A 26394-nucleotide genomic window follows, 5' to 3' on the forward strand; every position below is an offset into this window, starting at 1 on the left:
GCCTTGCTACAATATTGCTGCAGTAGAAAAGAACAGCAATGGCTAATCAGCAATGGTCAGGGATGGTATTGAAATATTGTTTTGTTCATCAGGAAAACTCAATCTCAATCAAGAACACTCTCAATTCGCCTTATTCACATGGCGGCCATTGGCGGCTAAAACGAGGCTACAGGGTACATAAACCATAGGATTGTTATGTTCTATGCATTCACCTGTAGGTGGCATTAATTATATAGTAACTTAAGAGTACCCTGTAGCCTCGTTTTGGTGTTTATTTGGTGCTTTACTTTGCGGTTTGCATCTTTTTGTACATTAAAAACCAATAGGTCGCGACCGCAAAAGGGGTGCTATCTCTATAGGTATGAACAACGTATGACTTATGGCCTGAAAAAAGTTTTTTTTTTTCACTTTAATCCCTGAAATCAACTAGGTTCTATTCCGTGTAAATTTGTCCATGAAGCAGGACATTCAGTCACGTTAATACCGCGACAAATCTTTGCGTTGCCACTGCACTGCTGTCATGTTCAAACACTTAAATAGTAATTATTTGAGGTTTAATCTTACCTTTGATATTATTTATTCTATCCGAATGGGTGCGATGTAGGTATTAAATTTCATCTGAAGTGGTATTAAAAAGGTCTTTAAAAGTCTTAAATTTAGGTCTGACAATTCTGGGGGTACCCTGAAAGATGACATTAAGAGTTTATTCTTCATTATTATCCGGAGAGAAGAAATACTCTTTTCTGATTGGCTGGTGGGAGAGAGAGTGGCAGGTTCCAGCTGGCTTGTCATTGTTGATAATTGATTTCACATTTTTAATATAAGAAACTATTAAAAGGAAATCATGAGGACAACAAAAACAACGCTAGAGATTGCGGAATTATCTGGTTCCCACTACTGACCATTCCTAAAAAGGTGAGAGGGCACTTTGACAGGCTGTACACACTGATTTGGACTGTGATAGAATATGAAGAGTGGTCTTTCTAATCCGTTTCCCTTAAACTGAGCACATGATGCCAATTGAATCACATTCCACTCAGATAGCTACTGTAAGTGGCTACCAGGTTAATAAATCATTTTTAATTGCAAACAGAAAATATCTAGCTAGCATGTCATTAAATACTAAAATTTCCAAAGAAATGAAGGTTGTTTATACCAACTTAATAGTATACTTATCATTGCTAATATTGTGCTATAAAGTTCGTGGACCAGCCATAGGCTATAATTGATTGGAGCTGGCAAAATATCATGAATACCATGAAGCCAGACGATGCTCTTAAAGTGACAGTGCACCATTTGTAAATGAGTTAAACCGCATCAAATCGTAGCATTTCTTAAGAAATGTATATTTATTCAAAATGACTTTTTTTTTATTTATTTATTTGGGTTTGAGGAAGTTGCAACCCTGTATACAACATGTGTATATATATTTATTTTTTCACATTTGCTTGTATCTGGATCATCTGACACACCTTAGTTATCATAATATGGAATGACCGACGTGCCATCTACGATTTTTTGCTGTTGTAAATTTCTTTCCACAATGGAAACATTTACAGAATGTTTCTGCTGGTGTTTCTCGACTTCTCTCAGGGCTGTGTACAGACATTGGTACAGCCTTCTTTTGCATGTGAGTTGCATTTAGATAGATAGATAGATACTTTATTGATCCTCAAGGGGAAATTCAAGGGTCTCAGTAGCGTAAAGACATAACACACAACATGCACTTACAACAGAAATGGTAAACATTAGTATAAGTATAAACATATAACTAAACTCAACTGTACAATAAAGTCAGTAGAAGATAAGATAAGAATCTAACAAACTAAATACTAAATACACTATATAAGTTAAATTAAGAAAGTCCAATGTGCTTGAGGGTGATCAAGCATAAAACGCTTGTAGTGACAGGGCCGGGACTGCTGTGTGTGCCTGGCAAGGTGCTCAAGAGAGTGGGTGTCATGGTGAAGGTGCAAAAAGTAGTCCAACATTAGTCAACAGTGCAACAGTAGGGTCTAGAGACCAGCATAAATAATATAGTCAAATAGGAGAGTAAAGTGTAATGTAAACAAGGTAAAATAAAAACTATTTCAGTGCATGAGGTAACAGTGTAGCAGTAAAACAGTAGTGAAACATTAGGCTGTGTACAATAGTAAAACAGTAGTAAGCAGTAGTGGGCAGTCAGTACTCAAAAAACATGGACGTGGAGAGGGTGGAGAGGCAGACAGACTAAGCAGAGAAGTCTATCTCTCCTCTCCCCTTTAGTGAGGCATTGAACAGTTCAATGGCCCTAGGAACAAATGACTTCCTCAGCCTTTCAGTTGTGCATGGCAGTGAGCGAAGTCTCCAGCTGATCAAGCTCTTTTGGTTTTTGATAGTGCTGTAGAGCGGATGACATTCATTGTCCAAGATGTTGATCAGTTTGTTTAGGGTCCTTTTGTCAGCTATTGAAGTGAAGCACTCCAGTTCAGCTCCCACTACAGAGCCTGCCTTCCTTACCAGCCTGTCAAGTCGCCCAGCATCCCTCTTCTTTGTTTTCCTGTGCATCATTCTGTCCATGGATCTTCTGTTGTGTTCCGTGTAGATATTCTGATGCACCTGTAAGAGTTACCATAGAGACAGAGACTTAGAATTAGAATGAGGGAATTGCAGGTTGAGTTCATCATTCTGTCCATGGATCTTCTGTTGTGTTCCGTGTGGATATTCTGATGCACCTGTAAGAGTTACCATAGAGACAGAGACTTAGAATTAGAACTAAATTCCAGGGAATTACGAGTGCATGAAAATGCAAAAATGGCTGCTGAATGAAATATTGTTGAATATTGTCTAAAATATAATCTAAGTAAAAAAAGATGGAGGTCAGATAGAGAAAAAAGCTGGCGGGGAGTCATAGTTGATGACAACTGACAGTTGGAATGGCCAAACAGTTAAATAGTTGAGTAGTTTAAATAGTTAAATTATTTTATAGCGAATTATTGTATTGAGGACTTATTTTGAAGTTGAAGTTGAGGACAGAGGAAACAGTTGGCAGAAGTCATAGTTGATTACAACTGAGAGTTGGAATGGCGGAACAGTTAAATAGTTGGATAGGTAAAATGGTTAAATTATTTAATATAGAATTATTGTAGTGAGGACTTTTATTTTGAAACAGTTGTGGGCAGAGGAAACAGTTAGAGGGAGTCATAGTTAGTGACAACTGACAGTTTGAAAGGCTGAACAGTTAAATAGTTGGGTAGTTAAAATGATTAAATTATTTAACTCATTGAATGCCAAGCTGTTTTCGGGAGCTTTGTCCTAGAGTGCCAGCAATCTAGACCATTGTTGATGATTTTTGTACAGCCACAGCATATTCTGTGTTATAGCTATGAACACATACAATGGCTCGTTTAAAAGGCGGGACTTTAAGCTCTCGGTGGGTGCAAACCGTGTATTTCTACACGCCTCTGTTCCTGAGAAATCCCAAGCTAAACAGTGGCTAGTTTTCATCAAAATCGCTGTTTTTTTCTAGAAATGGAGATATAACGTCTTTCATGAAATATGAAGTGTTGCCTGTTACTTACTTGTGTAAACATTCCGGGAAGTGATCAGCGAGACCTGGCGAGACTGCCACCTAGTGATAGACCCACGAAAATGGCCTGGTTTTGACCTGACGTGCATGCGTCACTGATTCGACCCAAAGCGGCAACCGAGTTATGATAAAATGTCCAGATTGTGCGTTTTCATGAGTTTCACGATCGTCATATATTTTATTTCCATTCATCACAGAGTTCCCAAAATCACATATAAGGTGTGTTAGAGTGTCTAGTTCCGTAATTAAAAAAAAAAAGCTAAAAACGTAATATTACGTTTTTGGCACTCAACGCATGGGTTTATAGGGAATTATTGTAGTGAGGACTTTTGAAACAGTTGTGGGCAGAGGAAGCAGTTGAACAGGATCTGTAGTCTTAATAGAGCCATATTGTATGCTTAAAGCCTGAGATAAACAGTTGCTGGAGGTGGCCGGAACACTTGGCATAGGATTCTAAGTGCCCCAAGATGCTGCAAGGGCGGGTTGGATGGTAGGCTGCAAGAATATTTATATTAATTATTTAATATGAAATTATTGTGGTGATGACTTTTATTTTGAAACAGTTGTGGGCAGAGGAAACAGTTGAACAGGATCTGTAGCCTTAAGAGCCATATCAAAGATTCTATAGTTAACTAAGATGAATCATAAGACGATTCACCAATGGAACGAAATGGCACTAGTTCCGGACTCCTAAATAGGTGTGTCAAAACAGAAACTTTTCTCTGAATAAGCAATAATAACATATAAATATATTTTTGTATACTATTTTACAGTCATTGTTTGTGTGTGATGCCAATTAAACACTCTTTTGGACACGGAATGAATAATTTCATTTTGCCCCGTTAACCGAGCTAGCTAACGTTAGCACAGTACACGGAAAGTGAATGGGAATGTTCGCTAGCTAGCTAGCAGCTAAGAACTTGGTTAATCTTATATATTGTTGCAAACAAACCTGAAATAACATACGTTCAGCAACCCCAAAGTAAGACCTACGCAACGCAGTTTGAACAAAGTTTCTACGTCAAACGGTTGAAGCCGCATTAAACGCACAAATACTCAGAAGAAAAAAAATAAGAATAAATCGGATAACAGTAGAGTACATTTTCATGCCTTCTAATGAGGGAGTTGCAGGTTTAGTTCATCATTCTGTCCGTGGATCTTCCGTTTTGTGTTCTGTTCAAACTCCTACAGACGGCACAGTTGTGCAACCTTCCTCTGAGCTGCAGGCTGAGTTCATCATTCTATCAATCGACCATCTGTTCTGTGCTATCTCGATCAAATACAATTCGTGTCTTTCGTTGTATTCTTCATGTTCCTGTTTTATAGCCTGGCGGGCCATCCTATATCATTGAAATGTATAGTCTGGCATCGAACCATTCACCTCGCTTAATCCAAGAGGCAGGCAGAGAATTGTCTTTCAAACTGCCTAGGCATGCAATAGGCCAGCGCTACGACCATATCCGTATCCGGTCGGCAAAACGGCAAATACATCCTTCTTCGAAAGAAATTACTTAAGTGCACTGTGTTGCTCAACTTTCCAACTTCTCCAAAGTTGACGCCAACGCCGATTCAAACAACCGCTCTTCGTTCGTCATAGCCTTCCTTGTTGTTCACCGTCGCAGGACTGTCGTTATCCTGTTAAGCCCGCCTTAAGACTCTAACAAAATAGAGCGCTGTGATTGGATGAGGTCCACGGCGTCAGCCAATAGAAATCCCTATGGTTTGATACTAGATGTACAGGCTAATTAATTTGCTGCCACTAGGGTGCGTCTAGATTTCTAGGCTACCTGTTTTACTTTGTGTTCAAACATGTGGCGTGAAAGACTTGACGTGTGTGAAAAACCTCTTCCACACTGGGAACATTTATGAGGCTTCTCTCCAGCGTGTAAATGGCGTGAAAGCCCTGATGCGAGTGTAAAACCCTTTCCACACTGGGGACATTTATGACGCCTCTCAGTGGGGGCAAGCACGAGTCTTTTACGAGGCGTCTCTCCTTGTGTGCACGCAGATGGCGTGAAAGGCTTGACGTGCATGGAAAACACACTGGGAACATTCGTAAGACTTCTTCAACGTATGTTTTACCACGTGGTATTGAAGTATTAAGGGGTGTGAAAAACTTTTTCCACACTGGGGACACCCTCCTTGGAGTTTTTTTCTAATCAGCGATTGTGATAATTGTGCAGCCTTAACATCAGCCAATCAACACAAAAGGAGAAAAACCATCACACGCCATCTATATGCATCAAACACTAGGCCTACATGAGCAAAACAATCCTACTCCATCTACATGCATCAAACACCATAGGGCAGCAGTTCTCAAGTCTTTTGGTTCCAAATTTGGTTTTGAATCCTTTGAAACAAATGCTTAAGTAATAATAATAATAATTAATAATAATAATAATACATTTATTTGTTACATAGCGCCTTTCAAAGCACCCAAGGTTGCTTTACAGAGTAAACACAGTAAGTACAGTGCAACAGTGGTCACCCTCCTTGGCGTTGTTCCATTTTTCTAATGCATTACAATATAATGTATTTTAACGAACACAATTTTGGATGATATAAAATAGACCTTGAAAACAGTCCAAATTGGATAAGTGAAATTAAAAACGTGCAATTTTTACAACAAAGTTCCAAAAAGTAAAACATGGGTCATTCTGTGTAAAATCAGATAAGGTTGTTGCTGCACCGTCTCAGCAAATTTATTCTGAGAAATAATCAAACAATAACATCCATTAATTATGTAGGAAAGGTAATGTTATCAAAGGCTTTGCAACATGAGGCTTCTTTCCAGTGTGAGTTAGCATATGGGTCCTAAGATTTGACATTTATTTAAAGGATTTTCTACACTGGGCACATTGATGAGGCTTCTCTCCAGTGAAAGTTTGCAGGTGGATGTTAGATATGCCATTGGTCACATTTATTGGGCTTTCAAGTGTACATAATTACAAAATGAGGCACCAATATCCATTGTTATTCAATGTTTTTAATCATCATCATCTGCATCATTTGCATTGGCACTGATGCCATATTAGAACCTAGCCTGGAGATTTCAGACCCTGGTATTAGAAAAATTAAGGGTCTGGCCACAAACAATGTAATGGCCCAACTCGAGGGGTGGCAACAACCGTGCATTTAAAAATCTCACTGCACGCAATTGGATAACACTAGACCATGTTTACTCTGAATGATTTCGGATTTTGACACAATCGGATAACACTACGACCAATGTGTACTGTCCTCCAACGTTGCAGCGCTGTCTTCATCAGTTTAGCTGGTTCCCCGGAATGTTGGAGTAAAAGTAACGTGCATCATTGCTCATTGCCAGAGTGTCTCACAGAGACAAGTCCATTGTGCTCTCACGAGAACTCTGGGGTAATTAGAACCGGGATTAGAAACGCAATTCATGAGGTTTCGCTCCCGTATGTGTAAGCAAAGCAAAAAACTAAGAGTTGAAGCAAATAGAAAACAATTTCCACACTGGGCACATTTATGACCTGTCTCTCCAGTGTGTGTTAGCATGTGGTGTTTAAGAATTGTGGTCCATTCAAATGCTTTTCCACACTGGGCTCATTGATGTGGCTTCTCTCCAGTGTGTGTTCGCATATGGCGTTTAAGAGTTGATGTTTGATAAAAACCTTTTCCACACTGGGCACATTGATGAGGCTTCTCTCCAGTGTGAGAAAGCATATGGGTCCTAAGACTTGTCATTTGTGTAAATGCTTTTCCACACTGGGCACATTGATGAGGCTTCTCTCCAGTGTGTGTAAGCATATGGGTCCTAAGATTTGACATTTGTGTAAATGCTTTTCCACACTGGACACATTGATGAGGCTTCTCTCCAGTGTGAGTAAGCATATGGGTTTTAAGAGCTGATGGTCGATAAAACCTTTTTCCACACTGGGCACATTGATGAGCCTTCTCTCCAGTGTGTGTAAGCATATGGGTCCTAAGATTTGATATTTGTGTAAATGCTTTTCCACACTGGACACATTGATGAGGCTTCTCTCCAGTGTGAGTAAGCATATGGCTTTTAAGAGTGGATGTTTGATAAAAACTTTTTCCACACTGGGCACATACATGAGGCTTCTCTCCAGTGTGAGTAAGCATATGGATTTTAAGAGTCGATGTTTGATAAAAACCTTTTCCACACTGGGCACATTGATGAGGCTTCTCGCCAGTGTGTGTTCGCATATGGCTTTTAAGAGTTGATGTTTGATAAAAACATTTTCCACACTGGGCACATTGATGAGCCTTCTCTCCAGTGTGTGTAAACATATGGGTCCTGAGACTTGACATTTCTGTAAATGCTTTTCCACACTGGACACATTGATGAGGCTTCTCGCCAGTGTGAGTAAGCATATGGCGTTTAAAAGTTGACATTTGATAAAAACCTTTCCCACACTGGGCACACTGATGAGGCTTCTCGCCAGTGTGAGTATGCATGTGACGGTTAAGCTTTGACATTTGTGTAAATGCTTTTCCACACTGGACACATTGATGAGGCTTCTCTCCAGTGTGAGTAAGCATATGGATTTTAAGAGTTGTGGCCCTTTTAAATGCTTTTCCACACTGGGAACATTGATGCAGGTTGAGTTCATCATTCTGTTGTGTTCCGTGTGGATATTTTGATGCACCTGTAAGAGTTACCATAGAGACTTAGAATTAGAATTAGAATGAGGCATAAGCACTTAAGGCAAAGATCTTAGATTACTAACAAGATAGAAACAAATTAAGTTGCTCTATGGGAGCAAAACGGCACAATTCCAGTCTGCAAAAATTAATTATATGTGTGTGCGTGTGTGTGTGGTGGGGGGTGATGAAATGGTGTGTGTGTAGGGGAAGTGATTGGTGTGTGTGTCCGTGCGTGTCTGTGTAGGAGAAACAGGTTGGGTGGATATCAGAGGACATGGCTCCAGACTGCGATCAAATGGTCGCATTTTGCGACCCAAAAATGTGAGAGTATGCGACTGAATTTTGAACTGAACAAGTTGTTTGCTTGTTTTGTTTTTCTTTGATTTGTTGCCACCCCCATCTATGGTAGCTGTCCTGTGTAAATGTAATTAATTGGTTATGGTTATGTTAATACATTACTTAATGCATGTTAATGTCTCATTGTTTCTCATAATATCACCAAAAGATGACTTCTATTCTGTTCAATCAATCAAGTGCACCTTCCTTCTTCCGTTATTTTTATAACCACCAACCTCCACTGGTGCATGTTAGCCAACAGTAAATGCAAATTTGTTTTTCTAAGTTTATTAGCATAGGCTACCAGTTTTGACTGAGGTTGTTCAGACACCGGTCTACCTCAAAACAGAGGTAAAAAGGCTTTAAAACTGTTTGTGTACATCTATTAAGGATTAGGCATTTTACCAAAACAATATTTGATTAAAGCAACACCAAATAGTTTTTGTACCTTAAAATAAATGTTTTCAAAATTGTTTCTATGGTTTAACAACTCGTAACAGGGTGAGTGGCACTTCTGCATTCACTTGAAAATTGCCCCTCTATTTCCAATCAACTACTACAGTAGGCTATTCATCAATCAACAAAAGAAGCAAACAACGAGTATGTTAATAATTACAAGGCTATCACAATTAGGGGTGAAACAATTACTCGAATAATTCGATTACAAAAAATGATTGAAGAAAATGCTCTACCTCGGAGCTTTGCTTAATTCCTATCACTTGCGTTATGTGGCCTGCTCAGCTCAGGGGTTATCGTTTCACACGGACTGTTATTACTGACGCGCACACCGCTTTCAGAATTAAATAGGCGCGATGACAGAGAGCCAAGAAACCATCCGTAAAAGACAGAATGTCCAAAGTTTGGGGATCATTTCAAACTTAGAAAAGAAGGCATGGCGAAATGTGTCCACTGCAGGGCAGAACTGGCGTCAGTACATCAACGATGATTCAACATCTGAGCCAAAAGCATCCAGTAAAGGAGCGTTTCACCGCTGGGAAGATGAATGTGTATTTAATTTGGGTCATTTATGTAGCAGAAATGTGTCATATGGTAATGAAATCAGTGCCTTCTTGACTGAGAAAAAGGCAAACATGTGTTTTTGGCTAATGTGGGTGAAAACCAACAACTCCCATAATCCCCTGCTCCCAACCAACTCCCATAATCCCCTGCTCCCAACAACTCCCATAATCCCCTGCTCCCAACCAACTCCCATAACCCCCTGCATTTCACCGCTCTTCACTGCTCTACCAAGCCACTCCCCCAGGAAGCCTAACTGAACTACAAGCACAGAGTGCAAGTGGTAATAAACTGATCTGAAGCCTTCAACCACAAATGTATAGAATTACAATCACTGCAAAAGAAAAACAATACACCCGTTGCTTTCATGTAGACCAGGGGTCGGCAACCTTTTTTGCCTGGAGAGCCACTTTTACCAAATGTAATCATTTTTTAGTCTCAGAGGGGACACATAAAGATGGTTACAAGAAAAAGTTTGGATATTTAACGTACAGTTACTTTCATTCAACAGAGGATTTTTAAACAGCCTACATTTTCTACTAGTTTTAATGTGCAAGTAAGTTGAAATGTAAAGTGGAAGGACTTAGGCTTCCCATGTAGGCTAAACACCACCCCCTATTTTCCCAGTGTCCTTTGGTTTGCAAAGTAATATCATAGTCAACACAACACTCAATTTTCGTTGACATGTCATTGGTGAAATTGAACATTAGGTCTACCAGAGATTAGATTTGGTGATGGCCTTGGAGTCTGGCTGGCTCATATTCAGTGATGTGAAGTTTCATGCAAGAATTGAGGCTGTCACCATTTAAGGGCAACTCCACGCAAAACTGTCATATACACAGCGTCAAATAAATACCATGGCACTGTGTTGGCTTTATGAATGTGACCGTTTTGCACGGAATTGCCCTTAAACGTGAGCGCAGGTTTGTCTTTATATTTTTTCATATGCGAGAAAGATTTCTCACATGCAAGTGGAACCGAACAGGGTTAACACAGCAATAGGCTACTAACTCGTTGCAGTGTGCGATATAGAATCAGAATATAGAGTGATATAGAATACAGATATCAGAATCAGTCTTCGGATGGAAACTTTCCCATTTCAGCCTTGTGTTTGCGCTCGCAAGCTGTGTTCGCTGACGTTTCCTTTTTGACATGTTCCTTATCTAGCCTACAGCAAGCGCACACATCAACAATAACAATTAAAGTGTTCTCGTTGACTGAAATGTAGGGAGTTTGATATTGACATGGCAACGAACCTCGAATGTAACAATATTGAGCAGCTACGGTTACGGAGTCAAGTGAGGTGGAAAGTTATATAGGCTAAATTACTCAGATTTATTACATTTTGAAAATGAACAAACTAAAATAGAATACATTTGAATTAAATACTCATTAATTCATTTGCCGACCCCTGATGTAGACGTAGCCTTAGGGAGAATGAGAATGTGTGTGTGTGTGTGTGTGTGTGTGTGTGTGTATCTTACTGGTCTCGATCTGATGTGCATCTCCAATGTTCAATCTTAAAACTTAATTTTACTGTCTGTGGAGAAAAACAAGCAGCTTTGAAAGCTGTCCGGACTGGAAAAATATTTTACCTTATCATCTGGAGAAAAGAAATACTCTTTTCTTATTGGCTGGTGGGGTGGCTATTAATTCTGAATAATAGGACACCGTTCCATATCAATGCTTATGAATGGTAACTATAACAACCATAGTAGGACGACGGTTGCAGGCTTCGCAAGAATGGAATCAACTGTAAACAAGCTAACTGTCCATGCTATCGCTGTTATAGGGCCAACGAAAGTATTATTAATATTTTAGCTTATTATTGCATCACCACTCAATAACTGAATGATCAATGCTGCACAAACAAATAGAATGTTGTAGCAATTATAGAAAGAAGCTATAACAGTAGGGCTGGGACAACGCGTCAACGTAATCGATGACGTCGACGCAAAAAATACGTCGATGCAAAATATGAGCGTCGATTCGTCAAGCATAACGTGTGCTGCTAAATATTTTTAATTTTACACCTTCAGTGTTTTCCAGTTGACTAATCTGTGGCTGGGCACCACGAAATCAAAACCGGCCACCACACGTGGATGTTCTATGTTGTACGCCTACTATTTAAATTAAAGATAAGATAAAATAATTTCATTGAGCTGCACTTTTTACTCACACAGCCTTTCCTCGCCCCGCCCGCTCTCTCTCGTAACGAGCCCGCTGCTCCTCCTCTGCATGTGCATTTAACAAAATATTCACGATTGTTGAAGGATTGTTGTTGCCATATAGAAGCACTGCATAAAACACAGTGGGCTAAATTGCTATTAAATCCGCTTAGCATCGTGACCATGCTGCGCAAATTTCCAGCATTAAAACTGCTGAATTAAAGTTAAAGTAAACTCTGCTAAGGTCTTATCACAACATAGTACATTGAGGAGACTAAACTAAGTTAAGTTACAGTATGCAATCAAGCAGTATCTCAAAGCTAACGTTAGAATACTGTTTGGGTGTCAAGTTTAGCATGCTTACTTGCAGCTGCTTATTCGTTACTCATGCAGGGCTCATTTTATTGACTCTGAATATTTGCAAAATTCCGATGTAAATGGAAAAGTGTTTTCCAAGACTCAAAAGTGCTTGTCCAAAGGAGAAGTACGAACCGTTATTTGAACTAACTACGTTATGAATTGCATCCACACATCAGCAGCCTTTTAACTGTGTTAATGTTAATTGCAAGGATTCCCACACGAACGTCTTAAAATGACAGGCACTCAATTAGACATACACTACTGAACTTTATTGAATGCATTACTTTGCACTTGTATAGTCTTTTATTTTGGAATCTTAAGAGCAATAAACATATATTGCAATGTTAAAGAATTCATGTTTTTTTCATTCAGATGTGTAAATAAACATGTATAAGTTGCTATTAGTGAATTAATGTGGAGATAATCGATAATCGAAATCGAATCGGACTGAAAAAATGAATCGTTAGATTAATCGATGCATCGAAAAAATTATCGCTAGATTAATCGTTTAAAAAATAATAGTTTATCCCAGCCCTATATAACAGTTAGTTTTAATAATTTTTAAACAGGATTACTCAGTGATTTTGGAAACTCATCCAGTTTCAAAACTTTTTCCATTTCTAAATTGAATTTTCAATATAATCCAGAGACACGTACGTAGGAGTAAACATACAGCGGGAGGGCGCTCTAGGCTTGTGACTAGCTGGCTTGTTATGATAATTCAGCCTCCCAGGTTCAACACCAAAAAAGCCAACTGCTGGATTTTGCTAACCGCTAGCATCTAGCTCACAAATTACACAGCAAAGGACAACGCCATTGAGTTCAAACAAGGGTAAGCAAACAAATGTCCACATCTGGCAGAAAGGAGACTCATCACAGCAAACTGCCATTTTAATGTCTTTGTGACCAAGCTAACCAACATCAAATTGGCTAAATTGTATAGCTGAATAACTGTTAATGTGTTACGTTAACACACCAGACAACTATTCAGCCAATTTAGCCTAACTTGCCTTTCCAGATTAAATGTCTGTTCTTGGTCTTGGATTGTATGAAATACATTTCTAAAGACTTATAGTCACGTGCGACTTTATATGGCTTTTTTCCTCTTCACAACAAATTTTTGACTGATACAACATACTCCAGAGTGACTTAAACACGACTAAATCCACAGCTGACATGCTATTTTGGAATCAAAATCATTGAGGTTGTCTGTTTAATGCATGGTTGGAATAGGCTAAAGCCTATATAGGTTAGTTTGACACAACTTGGTTGGTTGGTGATAATCAGTTAGACTGGAACTGTTTTTTGTTCAAGCACTCTAACATGCTTATATATTTGAAAGTGTGCCTGCCCTGATATTTTATCATCTTACGAGAAACATAGGCTGCCAGACCTGCCATTTAAGCGCATTTGAGCTGGAGGATAAAATGTTAGTTTAGTTTTGTTGTCCACCACGCAAGCAAGACATCTGTCAACTTCTTGTTCGTTATTTACATAAGTAGTGAATTGTTTGCACTTGAAAAAAGTAAATCACTTTTTTTTATTTATGTGACACTTATCCGTTCTAAATGGGCCTACATTTTCTTATCGCTTAACGGTGAATAGGCGATTGAGGAGCGTCGACTATCGGTGATGAAAAAAATCCAATGTGGACATCCCTACTACAGTTTGCCCTGCTAAATGGGAAAATTGTAAGAATTAGATTAGAATCATTTTGTCTGGGTTCAGCCCTTTTAACACAGTCACAGATTAATATGTGTGTGTGTGTGTGTGTGTGTGTGTGTATCTTACTGGTCTCGATCTGATGTGCATCTCTGTTGGTCTGCGTCTGCATCTCCTCCTCCTTCCCTCGTCGTCCTTGTGGTCTACAGCAGTCCACCAGCACCACTGATACCCTCTTCATCTGGGCCAGAGACACGGGGTCTGTAGGGAACAGGTCAGTTTAGGAGCTGTGGACTCCAGTGCAAATGTTGGAGCACAGACCGTGTTCAATTGTGACTGCATCAACACATTTTAGCCTATAGCCTTAGGGAGAGAGAGAGTGTGTGTGTGTGTGTGTGTGTGTGAGTGTGTGTGTGTGTGTGGGGGGGCCAGAGACACAGGGTCTGTAGGAAACAGGTCGGTTTAGGACTCCAGTGACTCCACCTGATCCCATCAACCTGGCAAAATGGTAGTAAATCCATTCCAATGGATCCAATGGTAGACTACTACATATCTGCAAACTGACAACATTTTATTTAATGAACTCTTAGTGTATCAGTGTGTAGTTCCTAAGTCCTACCTCCCTGAAGAGAATCCTCTTGGTATTCATCATCCTCTTGGTCTTCTTCCTCATCCTCATGGTCTTCTAATTTCACTTCAAACTTCACTGTTGTCTGTGATGCTTCATTAGAGCCAAGAGACTCAGTTTTACAGAACAGCTCAGTGAGCGGCTTCTCCTCCTCGTCGTCTTGACATGTGATCATGTGATCATATTGCTCTTCTTTAATGTCCTCTACTTTTGGTGTTAGCAGCTGGAATGCTTCATTACCGCCAGAGCTTACTGACAGCCCAAGATCCATAGCAACGGTCCGAGGATCCTGTCCGGAGATTCTTGTCTGTATTCATAGAGGAAAGGAGGAAAACAGGGCCAACAGGCTGGTGTTATTTTAACGTCTTTCAAACTCACATTACCTCCTCGGTCTGAAAAACAGAGCATGAACATAGCAAGAAGAGGGTACAATATTTATCATCCGTTCAACAACATCATCAACACGTTGCCAGGCTTGGGTATCGAATATTGAGTACAATACACATTTGAAAATAGGTCATTACACTTGGTATAGAGACAACGTCTAAATGTGCAACAGTGGGCATCACCGGTTTACAGACAGGATCCTCCAGTCTAGCAGATAACAGCTTCAGTCCTGATTCTCCAGGATGACTCCAGCTCAGATCAAGCTGTTTTAGATGGGAAGTCAGAGCTGAAGCCAGGAAACCACAACCCTTCTCTGAGATGAGACAATCAGAGAGTCTGTGAGAAAGAAATTGAGAGATTGAGAGAGAGAGAAAGAGAGAGAGAGATTGTCATTTTCATGGTTTTTTCATGCATACAACTGGTGACAATGTTTGAATCAGTTATTTGTTTATTTTACAACAGTTATGTCTGGTAAAACTATTCATTTCTGATTGGACAAGAGACATTCCTTGAGTGGCGATATCTCAGGACATCCCCACTTGGACACTCCGCTTTTTTTCTCTCAATTGTCCAATGTGAACATTCCATTCATAGGAAGGGATATCCCAAGCCACTCTTCACCAGACTTGTCACAAGTGTAACTTTAATAAACAAAAAGAGGGAGAGCTTGTGTGTGGATATTCCTTCCTATTTTTTACAATATCACTTTTTTATCCAGCACCTATTTTTGTATGTGTGCTGGTTACATTTGTTTGGATTAACATTCCATTCATTCACAGTGAGAGAAGTGATTTCATAACATTCGCCTCGGGTGGCTTTAAACACCATGTCCTATTCTCTACACCTGACTCTAAACTTATGCATTTGTCATGTATACAGACCTTACCGTCCTGTATCTGACCCTAGGCAGATGGGTCAGGCCCTTGAGTCGTGGATCTGCTCGAGGTTTCTTCCTATATGTATGGCCAATTCTAGGGAGGTTTTCCTCGCCCCTGTTACCTTTTCTTTTCTCTGATTGTCTAACACTCTGTAAAGCGCCTTGAGACATGTGTAATGCTTTGGCGCTCCACAAGCACAATAAATTGAAATTGATATTGTCATCAAGTCACCTAAGGGGCTCATTTCCTCTCTACCTTCCTCCACAAACTAGCTTGAAGTGGAGAGTGAGGAAATTAATGATTGACTGAGCCACTTCTATATTAGGGAAATGGGGACTACTTTGATATGGGGCCTTTGCCTTTTCACTGATACATGCAAGTGCTGGTGTTGTGAGAGAAAAGTGTAATACTAAAATTATACATTTTCATAACCAACGCATACCTCAAACAGGTTCCGTTAATATACTCCTCCATTCAGTGTAATCTCAATAGATGCTAACAAAACTTTGTTTGCAAAGCAAACTTTGTTTTGTTTTTTGTATGTGGAATCTTTAGATCTTCTTCGGTACCATTTAAGGTGGCTGGTAAATCAAGATTAAGGTGAACTACTGCCACCACCTAGACTGGAGTGGGACTACAGGAGCCTTGAATTCGCTTTCAGACTGTAACAAATGGGATTATTTTGCAACATATCCACTCCAGTCTATCAACTGCAACTGCGTGTTCCACTGTAGCCTACTATTTGAAGAGTTTGGTTCCAAAACGCTATCTCCGTTTTTAAAAACGATTTAATTGTTTCATTACCACCACCTAGCACTTCACATGTTTCCCAAAAGCATAGAACTAGTTGCTAACTAAGTTATCAACTTTGTTGGTTTCAATGCAATTTCCCATTGCAACCAACTAAGTTGCTAACAGGTTAGCAACTATGGTTTTGGGAAACGCACCCCTGTGCGATGTAAGGCAACGCTCACTACACAAACTAGCTTGAAGTGGAGAGTGAGGAAATTAATGAATCACTGCCATATCACAGTTGGGAAATGGGGATCATTAGGCGAGTACATTGAATGAGCCGATCGTTGGAAATGTGTCCAGGACACCGAGGAACTCTGTGCGTTAGCAGTCTGTCTTTTCCCTGATACTGCTGTTGTAAGATTTTTGTGTAGGCTACCGCCGGTAGAACAATACTATCGTAAGATTTATGAGTAGGCTAATACTAAGATATAAAAAGCAAAGCTTACCTCAAACCAATTCCATTACTCTATATTCCTCCATTCAGGGTAATCTCCCTCAACGACGAACAAAACTTTGTTTTTGTTGTGAAATTCCCCTATTTCAGAGCAGCCTACTGGAGGAAAGTAGTGTGAAACTAGCGACAGTAAAGAAAATTCCAATATGGCCGCCATTCGCGAATCATTCAAAATAAAAGTCAGAACATAGTCATTACTTTTTCAATGAAAAAGTAATGAATATGTTTAAAAATTATTAATTTAAAACTGTATTGTGTTACCAAAGGGAAAGTAAATTTAGAAAATAATTAAATAAGACATTTAAATCGAAAATACACATTAGAATGCTATATTTTTTCAACGTCAATATAATTAAACTGTGTGGATGTGAAAACAATAAGTTGTGCATATGTAAAAGGGGGGTGAAATGGAATCCTTATAACATGTACTTTCAGAATATATATAGATATTTATACCAAGTTCGCCTTTGTAGGTTACAGGCCATACTAACTCTGTACCGAGTCATATACTTTAGGCCTGTCATTGACATACACTGTTGAACTTCAAATTGTGTGGCTGTGAAAACAATAAGTTGTGCATATGTAAAAGTGGGGTCAAATGAAATCATTATAACATGTACTTTCAGAATATATATAGATATTTATACCAAGTTCGCCTTTGTAGGTACCAGGCCATACTAACTCTGTACCGAGTCATATACTTTAGGCCTGTCATTGACATACACTGTTGAACTTCAAATTGTGTGGCTGTGAAAACAATAAGTTGTGCATACGTAAAAGTGGGGTCAAATGAAATCATTATAACATGTACTTTCAGAATATATATAGATATTTATACCAAGTTCGCCTTTGTGAGTGCCAGGCCATACTAAGTGTGTACCGAGTCATATACAATAGGCCTGTCATTGGCCCACTGTTGAACTTCAAATTGTGTGGCTGTGAAAACAATAAGTTGTGCATATGTAAAAGTGGGGTGAAATGGAATCCTTATAACATGTACTTTCAGAATATATATAGATATGTATACCAAGTTCGCCTTTGTAGGTACCAGGCCATACAAACTCTGTACCGAGTCATATACTATGTCTACCATTGACATACACTGTTGAACTTCAAATTGTGTGGCTGTGAAAACAATAAGTTGTGCATATGTAAAAGTGGGGTCAAATGAAATCATTATAACATGTACTTTCAGAAAATATATAGATATTTATACCAAGTTCGCCTTTGTGAGTGCCAGGCCATACTAAGTGTGTACCGAGTCATATACTATAGGCCTGTCATTGGCCCACTGTTGAACTTCAAATTGTGTGGCTGTGAAAACAATAAGTTGTGCATATGTAAAAGTGGGGTGAAATGGAATCCTTATAACATGTACTTTCAGAATATATATAGATATGTATACCAAGTTCGCCTTTGTAGGTACCAGGCCATACAAACTCTGTACCGAGTCATATACTATGTCTACCATTGACATACACTGTTGAACTTCAAATTGTGTGGCTGTGAAAACAATAAGTTGTGCATATGTAAAAGGGGGGTGAAATGGAATCCTTATAACATGTACTTTCAGAATATATATAGATGTTTATACCAAATTCGCCTTTGTGAGTACCAGGCCATACCAAGTGTGTACCGAGTCATATACTATAGGCCTGTCATTGGTACACTGCTGAACTTCAAATTGTGTGGCTGTGAAAACAATAAGTTGTGCATATGTAAAAGGGGGGTGAAATGGAATCCTTATAACATGTACTTTCAGAATATATATAGATGTTTATACCAAATTCGCCTTTGTGAGTACCAGGCCATACTAAGTGTGTACCGAGTCATATACTATGTCTGCCATTGACATACACTGTTGAACTTCAAATTGTGTGGCTGTGAAAACAATAAGTTGTGCATATGTAAAAGTGGGGTGAAATGGAATCCTTATAACATGTACTTTCAGAATATTTATAGATATGTATACCAAGTTCGCCTTTGTAGGTACCAGGCCATACAAACTCTGTACCGAGTCATATACTATGTCTACCATTGACATACAGTGTTGAACTTCAAATTGTGTGGCTGTGAAAACAATAAGTTGTGCATATGTAAAAGTGGGGTGAAATGGAATCCTTATAACATGTACTTTCAGAATATTTATAGATATGTATACCAAGTTCGCCTTTGTAGGTACCAGGCCATACTAAGTGTGTACCGAGTCATATACTATGTCTGCCATTGACATACACTGTTGAACTTCAAATTGTGTGGCTGTGAAAACAATAAGTTGTGCATATGTAAAAGGGGGGTGAAATGGAATCCTTATAACATGTACTTTCAGAATATTTATAGATATGTATACCAAGTTCGCCTTTGTAGGTACCAGGCCATACTAAGTGTGTACCGAGTCATATACTATGTCTGCCATTGACATACACTGTTGAACTTCAAATTGTGTGGCTGTGAAAACAATAAGTTGTGCATATGTAAAAGTGGGGTGAAATGGAATCCTTATAACATGTACTTTCAGAATATTTATAGATATGTATACCAAGTTCGCCTTTGTAGGTACCAGGCCATACAAACTCTGTACCGAGTCATATACTATGTCTGCCATTGACATACACTGTTGAACTTCAAATTGTGTGGCTGTGAAAACAATAAGTTGTGCATATGTAAAAGTGGAGTGAAATGGAATCCTTATAACATGTACTTTCAGAATATTTATAAATATGTATACCAAGTTCGCCTTTGTAGGTACCAGGCCATACTAAGTGTGTACCGAGTCATATACTATGTCTGCCATTGACATACACTGTTGAACTTCAAATTGTGTGGCTGTGAAAACAATAAGTTGTGCATATGTAAAAGTGGAGTGAAATGGAATCCTTATAACATGTACTTTCAGAATATTTATAAATATGTATACCAAGTTCGCCTTTGTAGGTACCAGGCCATACTAAGTGTGTACCGAGTCATATACTATGTCTGCCATTGACATACACTGTTGAACTTCAAATTGTGTGGCTGTGAAAACAATAAGTTGTGCATATGTAAAAGGGGGGTGAAATGGAATCCAATTTGAAGTTCAACAGTGTATGTCAATGGCAGACATAGTATTTGACTCGGTACACACTTAGTATGGGCTGGCACTCACAAAGGCGAACTTGGTATAAATATCTATATATATTCTGAAAATACATGTTATAATGATTTCATTTCACCCCCCTTTTACATATGCACAACTTATTGTTTTCACAGCCACACAATTTGAAGTTCAACAGTGTATGTCAATGGCAGACATAGTATTTGACTTGGTACACACTTAGTATGGCCTGGTACTCACAAAGGCGAATTTGGTATAAACATCTATATATATTCTGAAAGTACATGTTATAAGGATTCCATTTCACCCCCCTTTTACATATGCACAACTTATTGTTTTCACAGCCACACAATTTGAAGTTCAACAGTGTATGTCAATGGTAGACATAGTATATGACTCGGTACAGAGTTTGTATGGCCTGGTACCTACAAAGGCGAACTTGGTATACATATCTATATATATTCTGAAAGTACATGTTATAAGGATTCCATTTCACCCCACTTTTACATATGCACAACTTATTGTTTTCACAGCCACACAATTTGAAGTTCAACAGTGTATGTCAATGGCAGACATAGTATATGACTCGGTACACACTTAGTATGGCCTGGTACCTACAAAGGCGAATTTGGTATAAACATCTATATATATTCTGAAAGTACATGTTATAATGATTTCATTTCACCCCCCTTTTACATATGCACAACTTATTGTTTTCACAGCCACACAATTTGAAGTTCAACAGTGTATGTCAATGGCAGACATAGTATTTGACTTGGTACACACTTAGTATGGCCTGGTACTCACAAAGGCGAATTTGGTATAAACATCTATATATATTCTGAAAGTACATGTTATAAGGATTCCATTTCACCCCCCTTTTACATATGCACAACTTATTGTTTTCACAGCCACACAATTTGAAGTTCAGCAGTGTACCAATGACAGGCCTATAGTATATGACTCGGTACACACTTGGTATGGCCTGGTACTCACAAAGGCGAATTTGGTATAAACATCTATATATATTCTGAAAGTACATGTTATAAGGATTCCATTTCACCCCCCTTTTACATATGCACAACTTATTGTTTTCACAGCCACACAATTTGAAGTTCAACAGTGTATGTCAATGGTAGACATAGTATATGACTCGGTACAGAGTTTGTATGGCCTGGTACCTACAAAGGCGAACTTGGTATACATATCTATATATATTCTGAAAGTACATGTTATAAGGATTCCATTTCACCCCACTTTTACATATGCACAACTTATTGTTTTCACAGCCACACAATTTGAAGTTCAACAGTGGGCCAATGACAGGCCTATAGTATATGACTCGGTACACACTTAGTATGGCCTGGCACTCACAAAGGCGAACTTGGTATAAATATCTATATATATTCTGAAAGTACATGTTATAATGATTTCATTTCACCCCACTTTTACATATGCACAACTTATTGTTTTCACAGCCACACAATTTGAAGTTCAACAGTGTATGTCAATGGCAGACATAGTATATGACTTGATACAGAGTTAGTATGGCCTTGTACCTACAAAGGCGAATTTGGTATAGATATCTTTATATATTCTGAAAGTACATGTTATAAGGATTTAATTTCACTCCCTTTTTACATATGCACAACTTATTGTTTTCACAGCCACACAATTTGAAGTTCAACAGTGTGTGTCAATAGAAGGCCTAGTGACTTGGTATTGCCTGGTACTACAAAGGCGAACTTGGTATAAATATCTATGTGTATTCTGAAAGTATATGTTATAAGGAGTCCATTTTACCCCCTTTTAAATATGCACAACTTATTGTTTCCATAGCCACACAATTTAAAGTTCAATAGTATTGTGTATAGTATGACAGGCCTAGGGTAGGCTATATGAGTCCGTATAGAGTTAGTATGGCATATACCTATAAAGACGAATTTGGCATAAATATCTATTCTGAAAGTACAAGGAGTCCATTTTAGCCTACCACCCTAAGTTTGAACTAAGTGTTATTTGATAATAGTGTTATTTTAGGTCTTGTTAATGAAAAAGGTAATCCTTCCACAATTATATTAATGCAAAGTATAATTGTATAAAAACATTAACTTTAAATCGATGTATAGTACATTATTATCCCCTTTTTCTATGTTTGTTTTTGTTCCCCTCTCTTTTAATAGTAGCCTACATCAGGAGATGGAGACGTTTGTCCAGAGAATGTCCTTAGACGGGCTCTGGTTTGTCTTGCCTTGCATTGAGAAAGGTGTTGCGTGAGATCACTTCCGTTCAATTACAAGGATGTTAGCAAGACAATTCTGCTACAATTACAACATTTGCACATGCATTTACATAGGCTAAGTTTCAGCAACATGTTTACATTTCGTGTAAACCTTTGAAAAATACTCTGAAAACCGAATTTTAACCTACTTTATCTGATCGTTCATCTGTACCTTTATTTTGACGCTTTTCGCCGCCATATTGCCCGCTATTGTCGCGTACTGTCGCTTACTGTCGCTAGCTCCACGGAACTCTGGAGGAATATTCAGATCTTCTTTTCTACCATTTAATGGCGACTGGTAAACCAAGATTAAGGTGTACTACTTCCACCACCTGGGCTGGAGTGGGACTACAGAAGCCTTGAGTTCGCTTTTCTTGCTTTTAGACTGTAACAGAGAATGTCTAAAAAGGGGAGAACAGTTCCGTCTCTGGTTTCCACGTGAGGGCGCACGCGGGCGATTGCAGAATGAATGGAGGCCTATGGAGCTGTCCCCTTCAAAATCCACTTCTCGAGATATCATTTTTTGTCCAGAAATTTGAATGTTGCATTCGAAAGGGAGGCCAAAGAAAATGCACATTGCTTAGTAGCCTATTATATTTTTGAGTCACTTATTTTTTTTCCTAAAAACCCTTTCAAACGTGCCAATGACGTCATTAATTAATTTCATTTTCAATTTAATTTCACACTTCAGAATGCTATTGTGCTATGGGCAACAACGACCCAACCAAGAAAGGAGATAAGTACTCATTCATTCAACTTTCGACCTATAATCCATGTTGAATTTGCAAAAATTACAAACAAATCTGAGATTTCTCAACGACAATGTGGTGAAAGAGACAAATTTAGCCGTCTCGCTCCATAGACCCCCATTGTTTTTGAATTAATTTCTTAGTTAAAAGTAAAGTTGTTGTTTTAAGAAAATATTTGCACAACAGTATACAGATCTGACGTGTCAGTGTTTAACAAGATGATGGTAGGAATACATAACAGTAAACTGTTAACAATTAACAGCAGGCTATAGGTGATAGTCAGGTCAAATAATGAAAATCTATGAAGTGGGCCCATATCTTTAAGAGTTGAAATTTGTATAAATGCAATTCCACACAGTTATGAGGCTTCTCTCTAGTGTGAGTAAGCACCTGGCTAAAGATGAGATTAAGCGCTTATTCTTCATTATTACCCGGAGAGAAGAAATACTCTTTTCTGATTGGCTGGTGGGAGAGAGAGTGGCAGGTTCCAGCTGACTTGTCATTGTTGATAATTGATTTCACATTTTTAATATAAGAAACTATTAAAAGGAAATCATGAGGACAACAAAAACAACGCTAGCGGAATTATCTGGTTCCCACTACTGACCATTCCTAAAAGGTGAGAGGGCACTTTGACAGGCTGTACACACTGATTTGGACTGTGATAGAATATGAAGAGTGGTCTTTCTAATCCGTTTCCCTTAAACTGAGCACATGATGCCAATTGAATCACATTCCACTCAGATAGCTACTGTAAGTGGCTACCAGGTTCATAATTCACTTTTAATTGCAAACAGAAAATATCTAGATAGCATGTCATTAAACACTTATATTTCCAAAGGAATGAAGGTTGTTTATACCAACTTCATATACTTATCATTGCTAATATTGTGCTATAAATGTGGCACAATGTTAGAGTTTGTGGACCAGCCATATGCTATAATTGATTGGAGCTGGCAGAATATTATGAATACCATGAAGTAGACAATGCTCTTAAAATGACAGTGCACCATTTGTAAATGAGTTAAACAGCATCAAGTCGTAGCATTTCTTAAGAAATTAATATTTATTCAAAATGACTTTTTTATTTATTTTTTTCTTTCTTTTCTGGGGGGGCTCACACAGTTATCATAATATGGAATGACCGACGTGACGTCTACTATTTTTTACTTCTTTCCACAATGAGTACATTTACAGAATGTGTCTGCTGGTGTTTCTCGAGTTCTCTCAGGGCTGTGTACAGACATTGGTACAGCCTTCTTTTGCGTGTCAGTTGCAGGTTGAGTGCATCATTCTGTCCATGGACCATCTGTTCTGTGCTATCTCGATCAAATACAATTTGTGTCTTTCGTTGTATTCTTCATGTTCCTGTTTTATCCTGTGTGGATATTCTGATGCACCTGTAAGAGTTACCATAGAGACAGACTTAGAATTAGAATGAGGGAGTTGCAGGTTGAGTTCATCATTCTGTCCGTGGATCATCTGTTCTGTGCTATCTCGATCAAATACAATTCGTGTCTTTCGTTGTATTCTTCATGTTCCTGTTTTACTTTGTGTACAAACATGTGGCGTGAAAGACTTGACGTGTGTGAAAAACCTCTTCCACACTGGGAACATTTATGAGGCTTCTCAGTGGGGGCAAGCACGAGTCTTTTACGAGGCGTCTCTCCTTTGTGTGCACGCAGATGGCGTGAAAGGCTTGACGTGCATGGAAAACCTTCTCCACACTGGGAAACATGGAAAACACACTGGGAACATTCGTAAGACTTCTTCAACGTATGTTTTACCACGTGGTATTGAAGTATTAAGGTGTGTGAAAAACTTTTTCCACACTGGGGACACCCTCCTTGGAGTTATTTCTAATCAGCGATTGTGATAATTGTGCAGCCTTAACATCAGCCAATCAACACAAAGGGAGCAAAACCATCACACTCCATCTATATGCATCAAACACTACATGAGCAAAACCATCCTACTCCATCTACATGCATCAAACACTATAGAGCAGCGGTTCTCAATTCTTTTGGTTCCAAATTTGGTTTTGAATCCTTTCAAACAAATGCTTAAGTAGTAATAATAATAATAATAATTAATAATAATAATAATACATTTATTTGTTACATAGCGCCTTTCAAAGCACCCAAGGTTGCTTTACAGAGTAAACACAGTAAGTACAGTGCAACAGTGGTCTCCCTCCTTGGCGTTGTTCCTTTTCTCTAATGCATTACAATATGATGTATTTTAACGAACACAATTTTGGATTATATAAAATAGACCTTGAAAACATTCCAAATTGGATTAGTGAAATTAAAAACATGCAATTTCTTAACAAAGTTCTAAAAAGTAAAACATGGGTCATTGTATGTCAAATCAGATAAGGTTGTTGCTGCACCGTCTCAGCAAATTTATTTTGAGAAACAATCAAACAATAACATCCATTAATTATGTATGTAGGAAAGGTAATGTTAACATAATCAATTAAAGCTACATGATTTGGTGTGTGGGGGGGGGGCACCATTCTTAAATACATTGTGTATAATCATATTCATTTTCCTCAAAGTAAATAATTTCAAAATGATGCACCAATATCCATTGTTATTCAATGTTTTTAATAGCATTTGCATTGGCACCGATGCCATATTAGAACCTATCCTGGAAAATCCAGACCCTGGTAAAATAGAAAGATTAAGGGTCTGGCCACGAACAATGTAATTTCCAACTAGGGGTGGGCGATATATATATCTTCTGCGATAATATCGTGATTGTTGTTTTAACAATGTGCAAATTGACATTATCGAGTATTTAAATTACTTATGGGGAAAAAAACACTCAAAATCACGCATTGAAGACTCATACATTCCCATGTATGCGGGAGAAGCCCCTGGCTGCAGCAGAGCAAGTGTCACGTGATCACTAGTGGGTCACAACAACGTTGTCACACGCATGCCAAATGTTTATTTTGTGCAGCGAGAGTAGCCTACTTGGGATTTTATGCGGCTACTTCTGTTCAAGTAGCATTGATGAGACAGTCACGAGAGAAAACATTAGCCTTTGAGTATTTTAATAGTCAGTTGTAAACAAAGAACTATTCTCATGTAACTCTTTTGTAAATGGACTGAAGTTCGCTCCAAGTATCTACGTTTACCGATTATGCTAACCGTTAGCATCTCAATTGGTGCTCAAATCAGGATTTCTCAAATACATTAGCCATAAGCTAACACATTAGTTTCTATTCTGTAACTTAGAATGCTAGCCTACATGATTGCTCTTAAACTGCTCTTGAACTTAAGCTTCAGACTTTCTCTTGGGAAACTGTTAGGCCTATTCATCTTCTCTAATGTAGCTGGCTAGACCATGTCATTGCCACACACACAAGTGGGGG

The 26394-nt window shown here is 38.6% G+C and overlaps 5 protein-coding genes across 16 annotated transcripts in view; 2 read left to right on the plus strand and 3 right to left on the minus strand.

Moving 5' to 3' along the window:
- LOC121718789 (zinc finger protein 708-like) overlaps window positions 1-26394 on the minus strand; it is a 712111-nt gene that overhangs the window by 671534 nt on the left and 14183 nt on the right. For all 11 annotated transcript variants that reach the window (XM_042103954.1, XM_042103953.1, XM_042103952.1 and 8 more), the window contains exon 4: window positions 13876-14007. In XM_042103954.1, the coding sequence (XP_041959888.1) occupies window positions 13876-14007 (132 nt within the window). The remainder of the gene's footprint in view (window positions 1-13875; window positions 14008-26394) is intronic.
- LOC121718874 (gastrula zinc finger protein XlCGF57.1-like) overlaps window positions 1-26394 on the plus strand; it is a 404172-nt gene that overhangs the window by 280957 nt on the left and 96821 nt on the right. The gene's annotated exons all lie outside the window — the stretch shown is intronic.
- LOC121718943 (zinc finger protein 239-like) overlaps window positions 1-26394 on the plus strand; it is a 627858-nt gene that overhangs the window by 155642 nt on the left and 445822 nt on the right. The gene's annotated exons all lie outside the window — the stretch shown is intronic.
- LOC121718935 (zinc finger protein 14-like) lies at window positions 6812-11205 on the minus strand. Its single transcript, XM_042104384.1, is given in 2 exon segments — window positions 6812-8205; window positions 11041-11205. A coding segment is annotated over 1 exon segment (1212 nt). The 5' UTR covers window positions 8099-8205; window positions 11041-11205; the 3' UTR covers window positions 6812-6886.
- The window catches only part of LOC121718869 (gastrula zinc finger protein XlCGF57.1-like), a 58530-nt gene continuing 56611 nt past the window's right edge, over window positions 24476-26394 (minus strand). The window contains exon 4 of the mRNA XM_042104243.1: window positions 24476-24609. Coding sequence (XP_041960177.1) covers window positions 24491-24609 — 119 coding nt within the window. The 3' untranslated portion in view covers window positions 24476-24490. The remainder of the gene's footprint in view (window positions 24610-26394) is intronic.

This window comes from Alosa sapidissima, chromosome 9, assembly GCF_018492685.1.
Source record: "Alosa sapidissima isolate fAloSap1 chromosome 9, fAloSap1.pri, whole genome shotgun sequence".
Lineage (NCBI taxonomy): Eukaryota > Metazoa > Chordata > Actinopteri > Clupeiformes > Clupeidae > Alosa > Alosa sapidissima.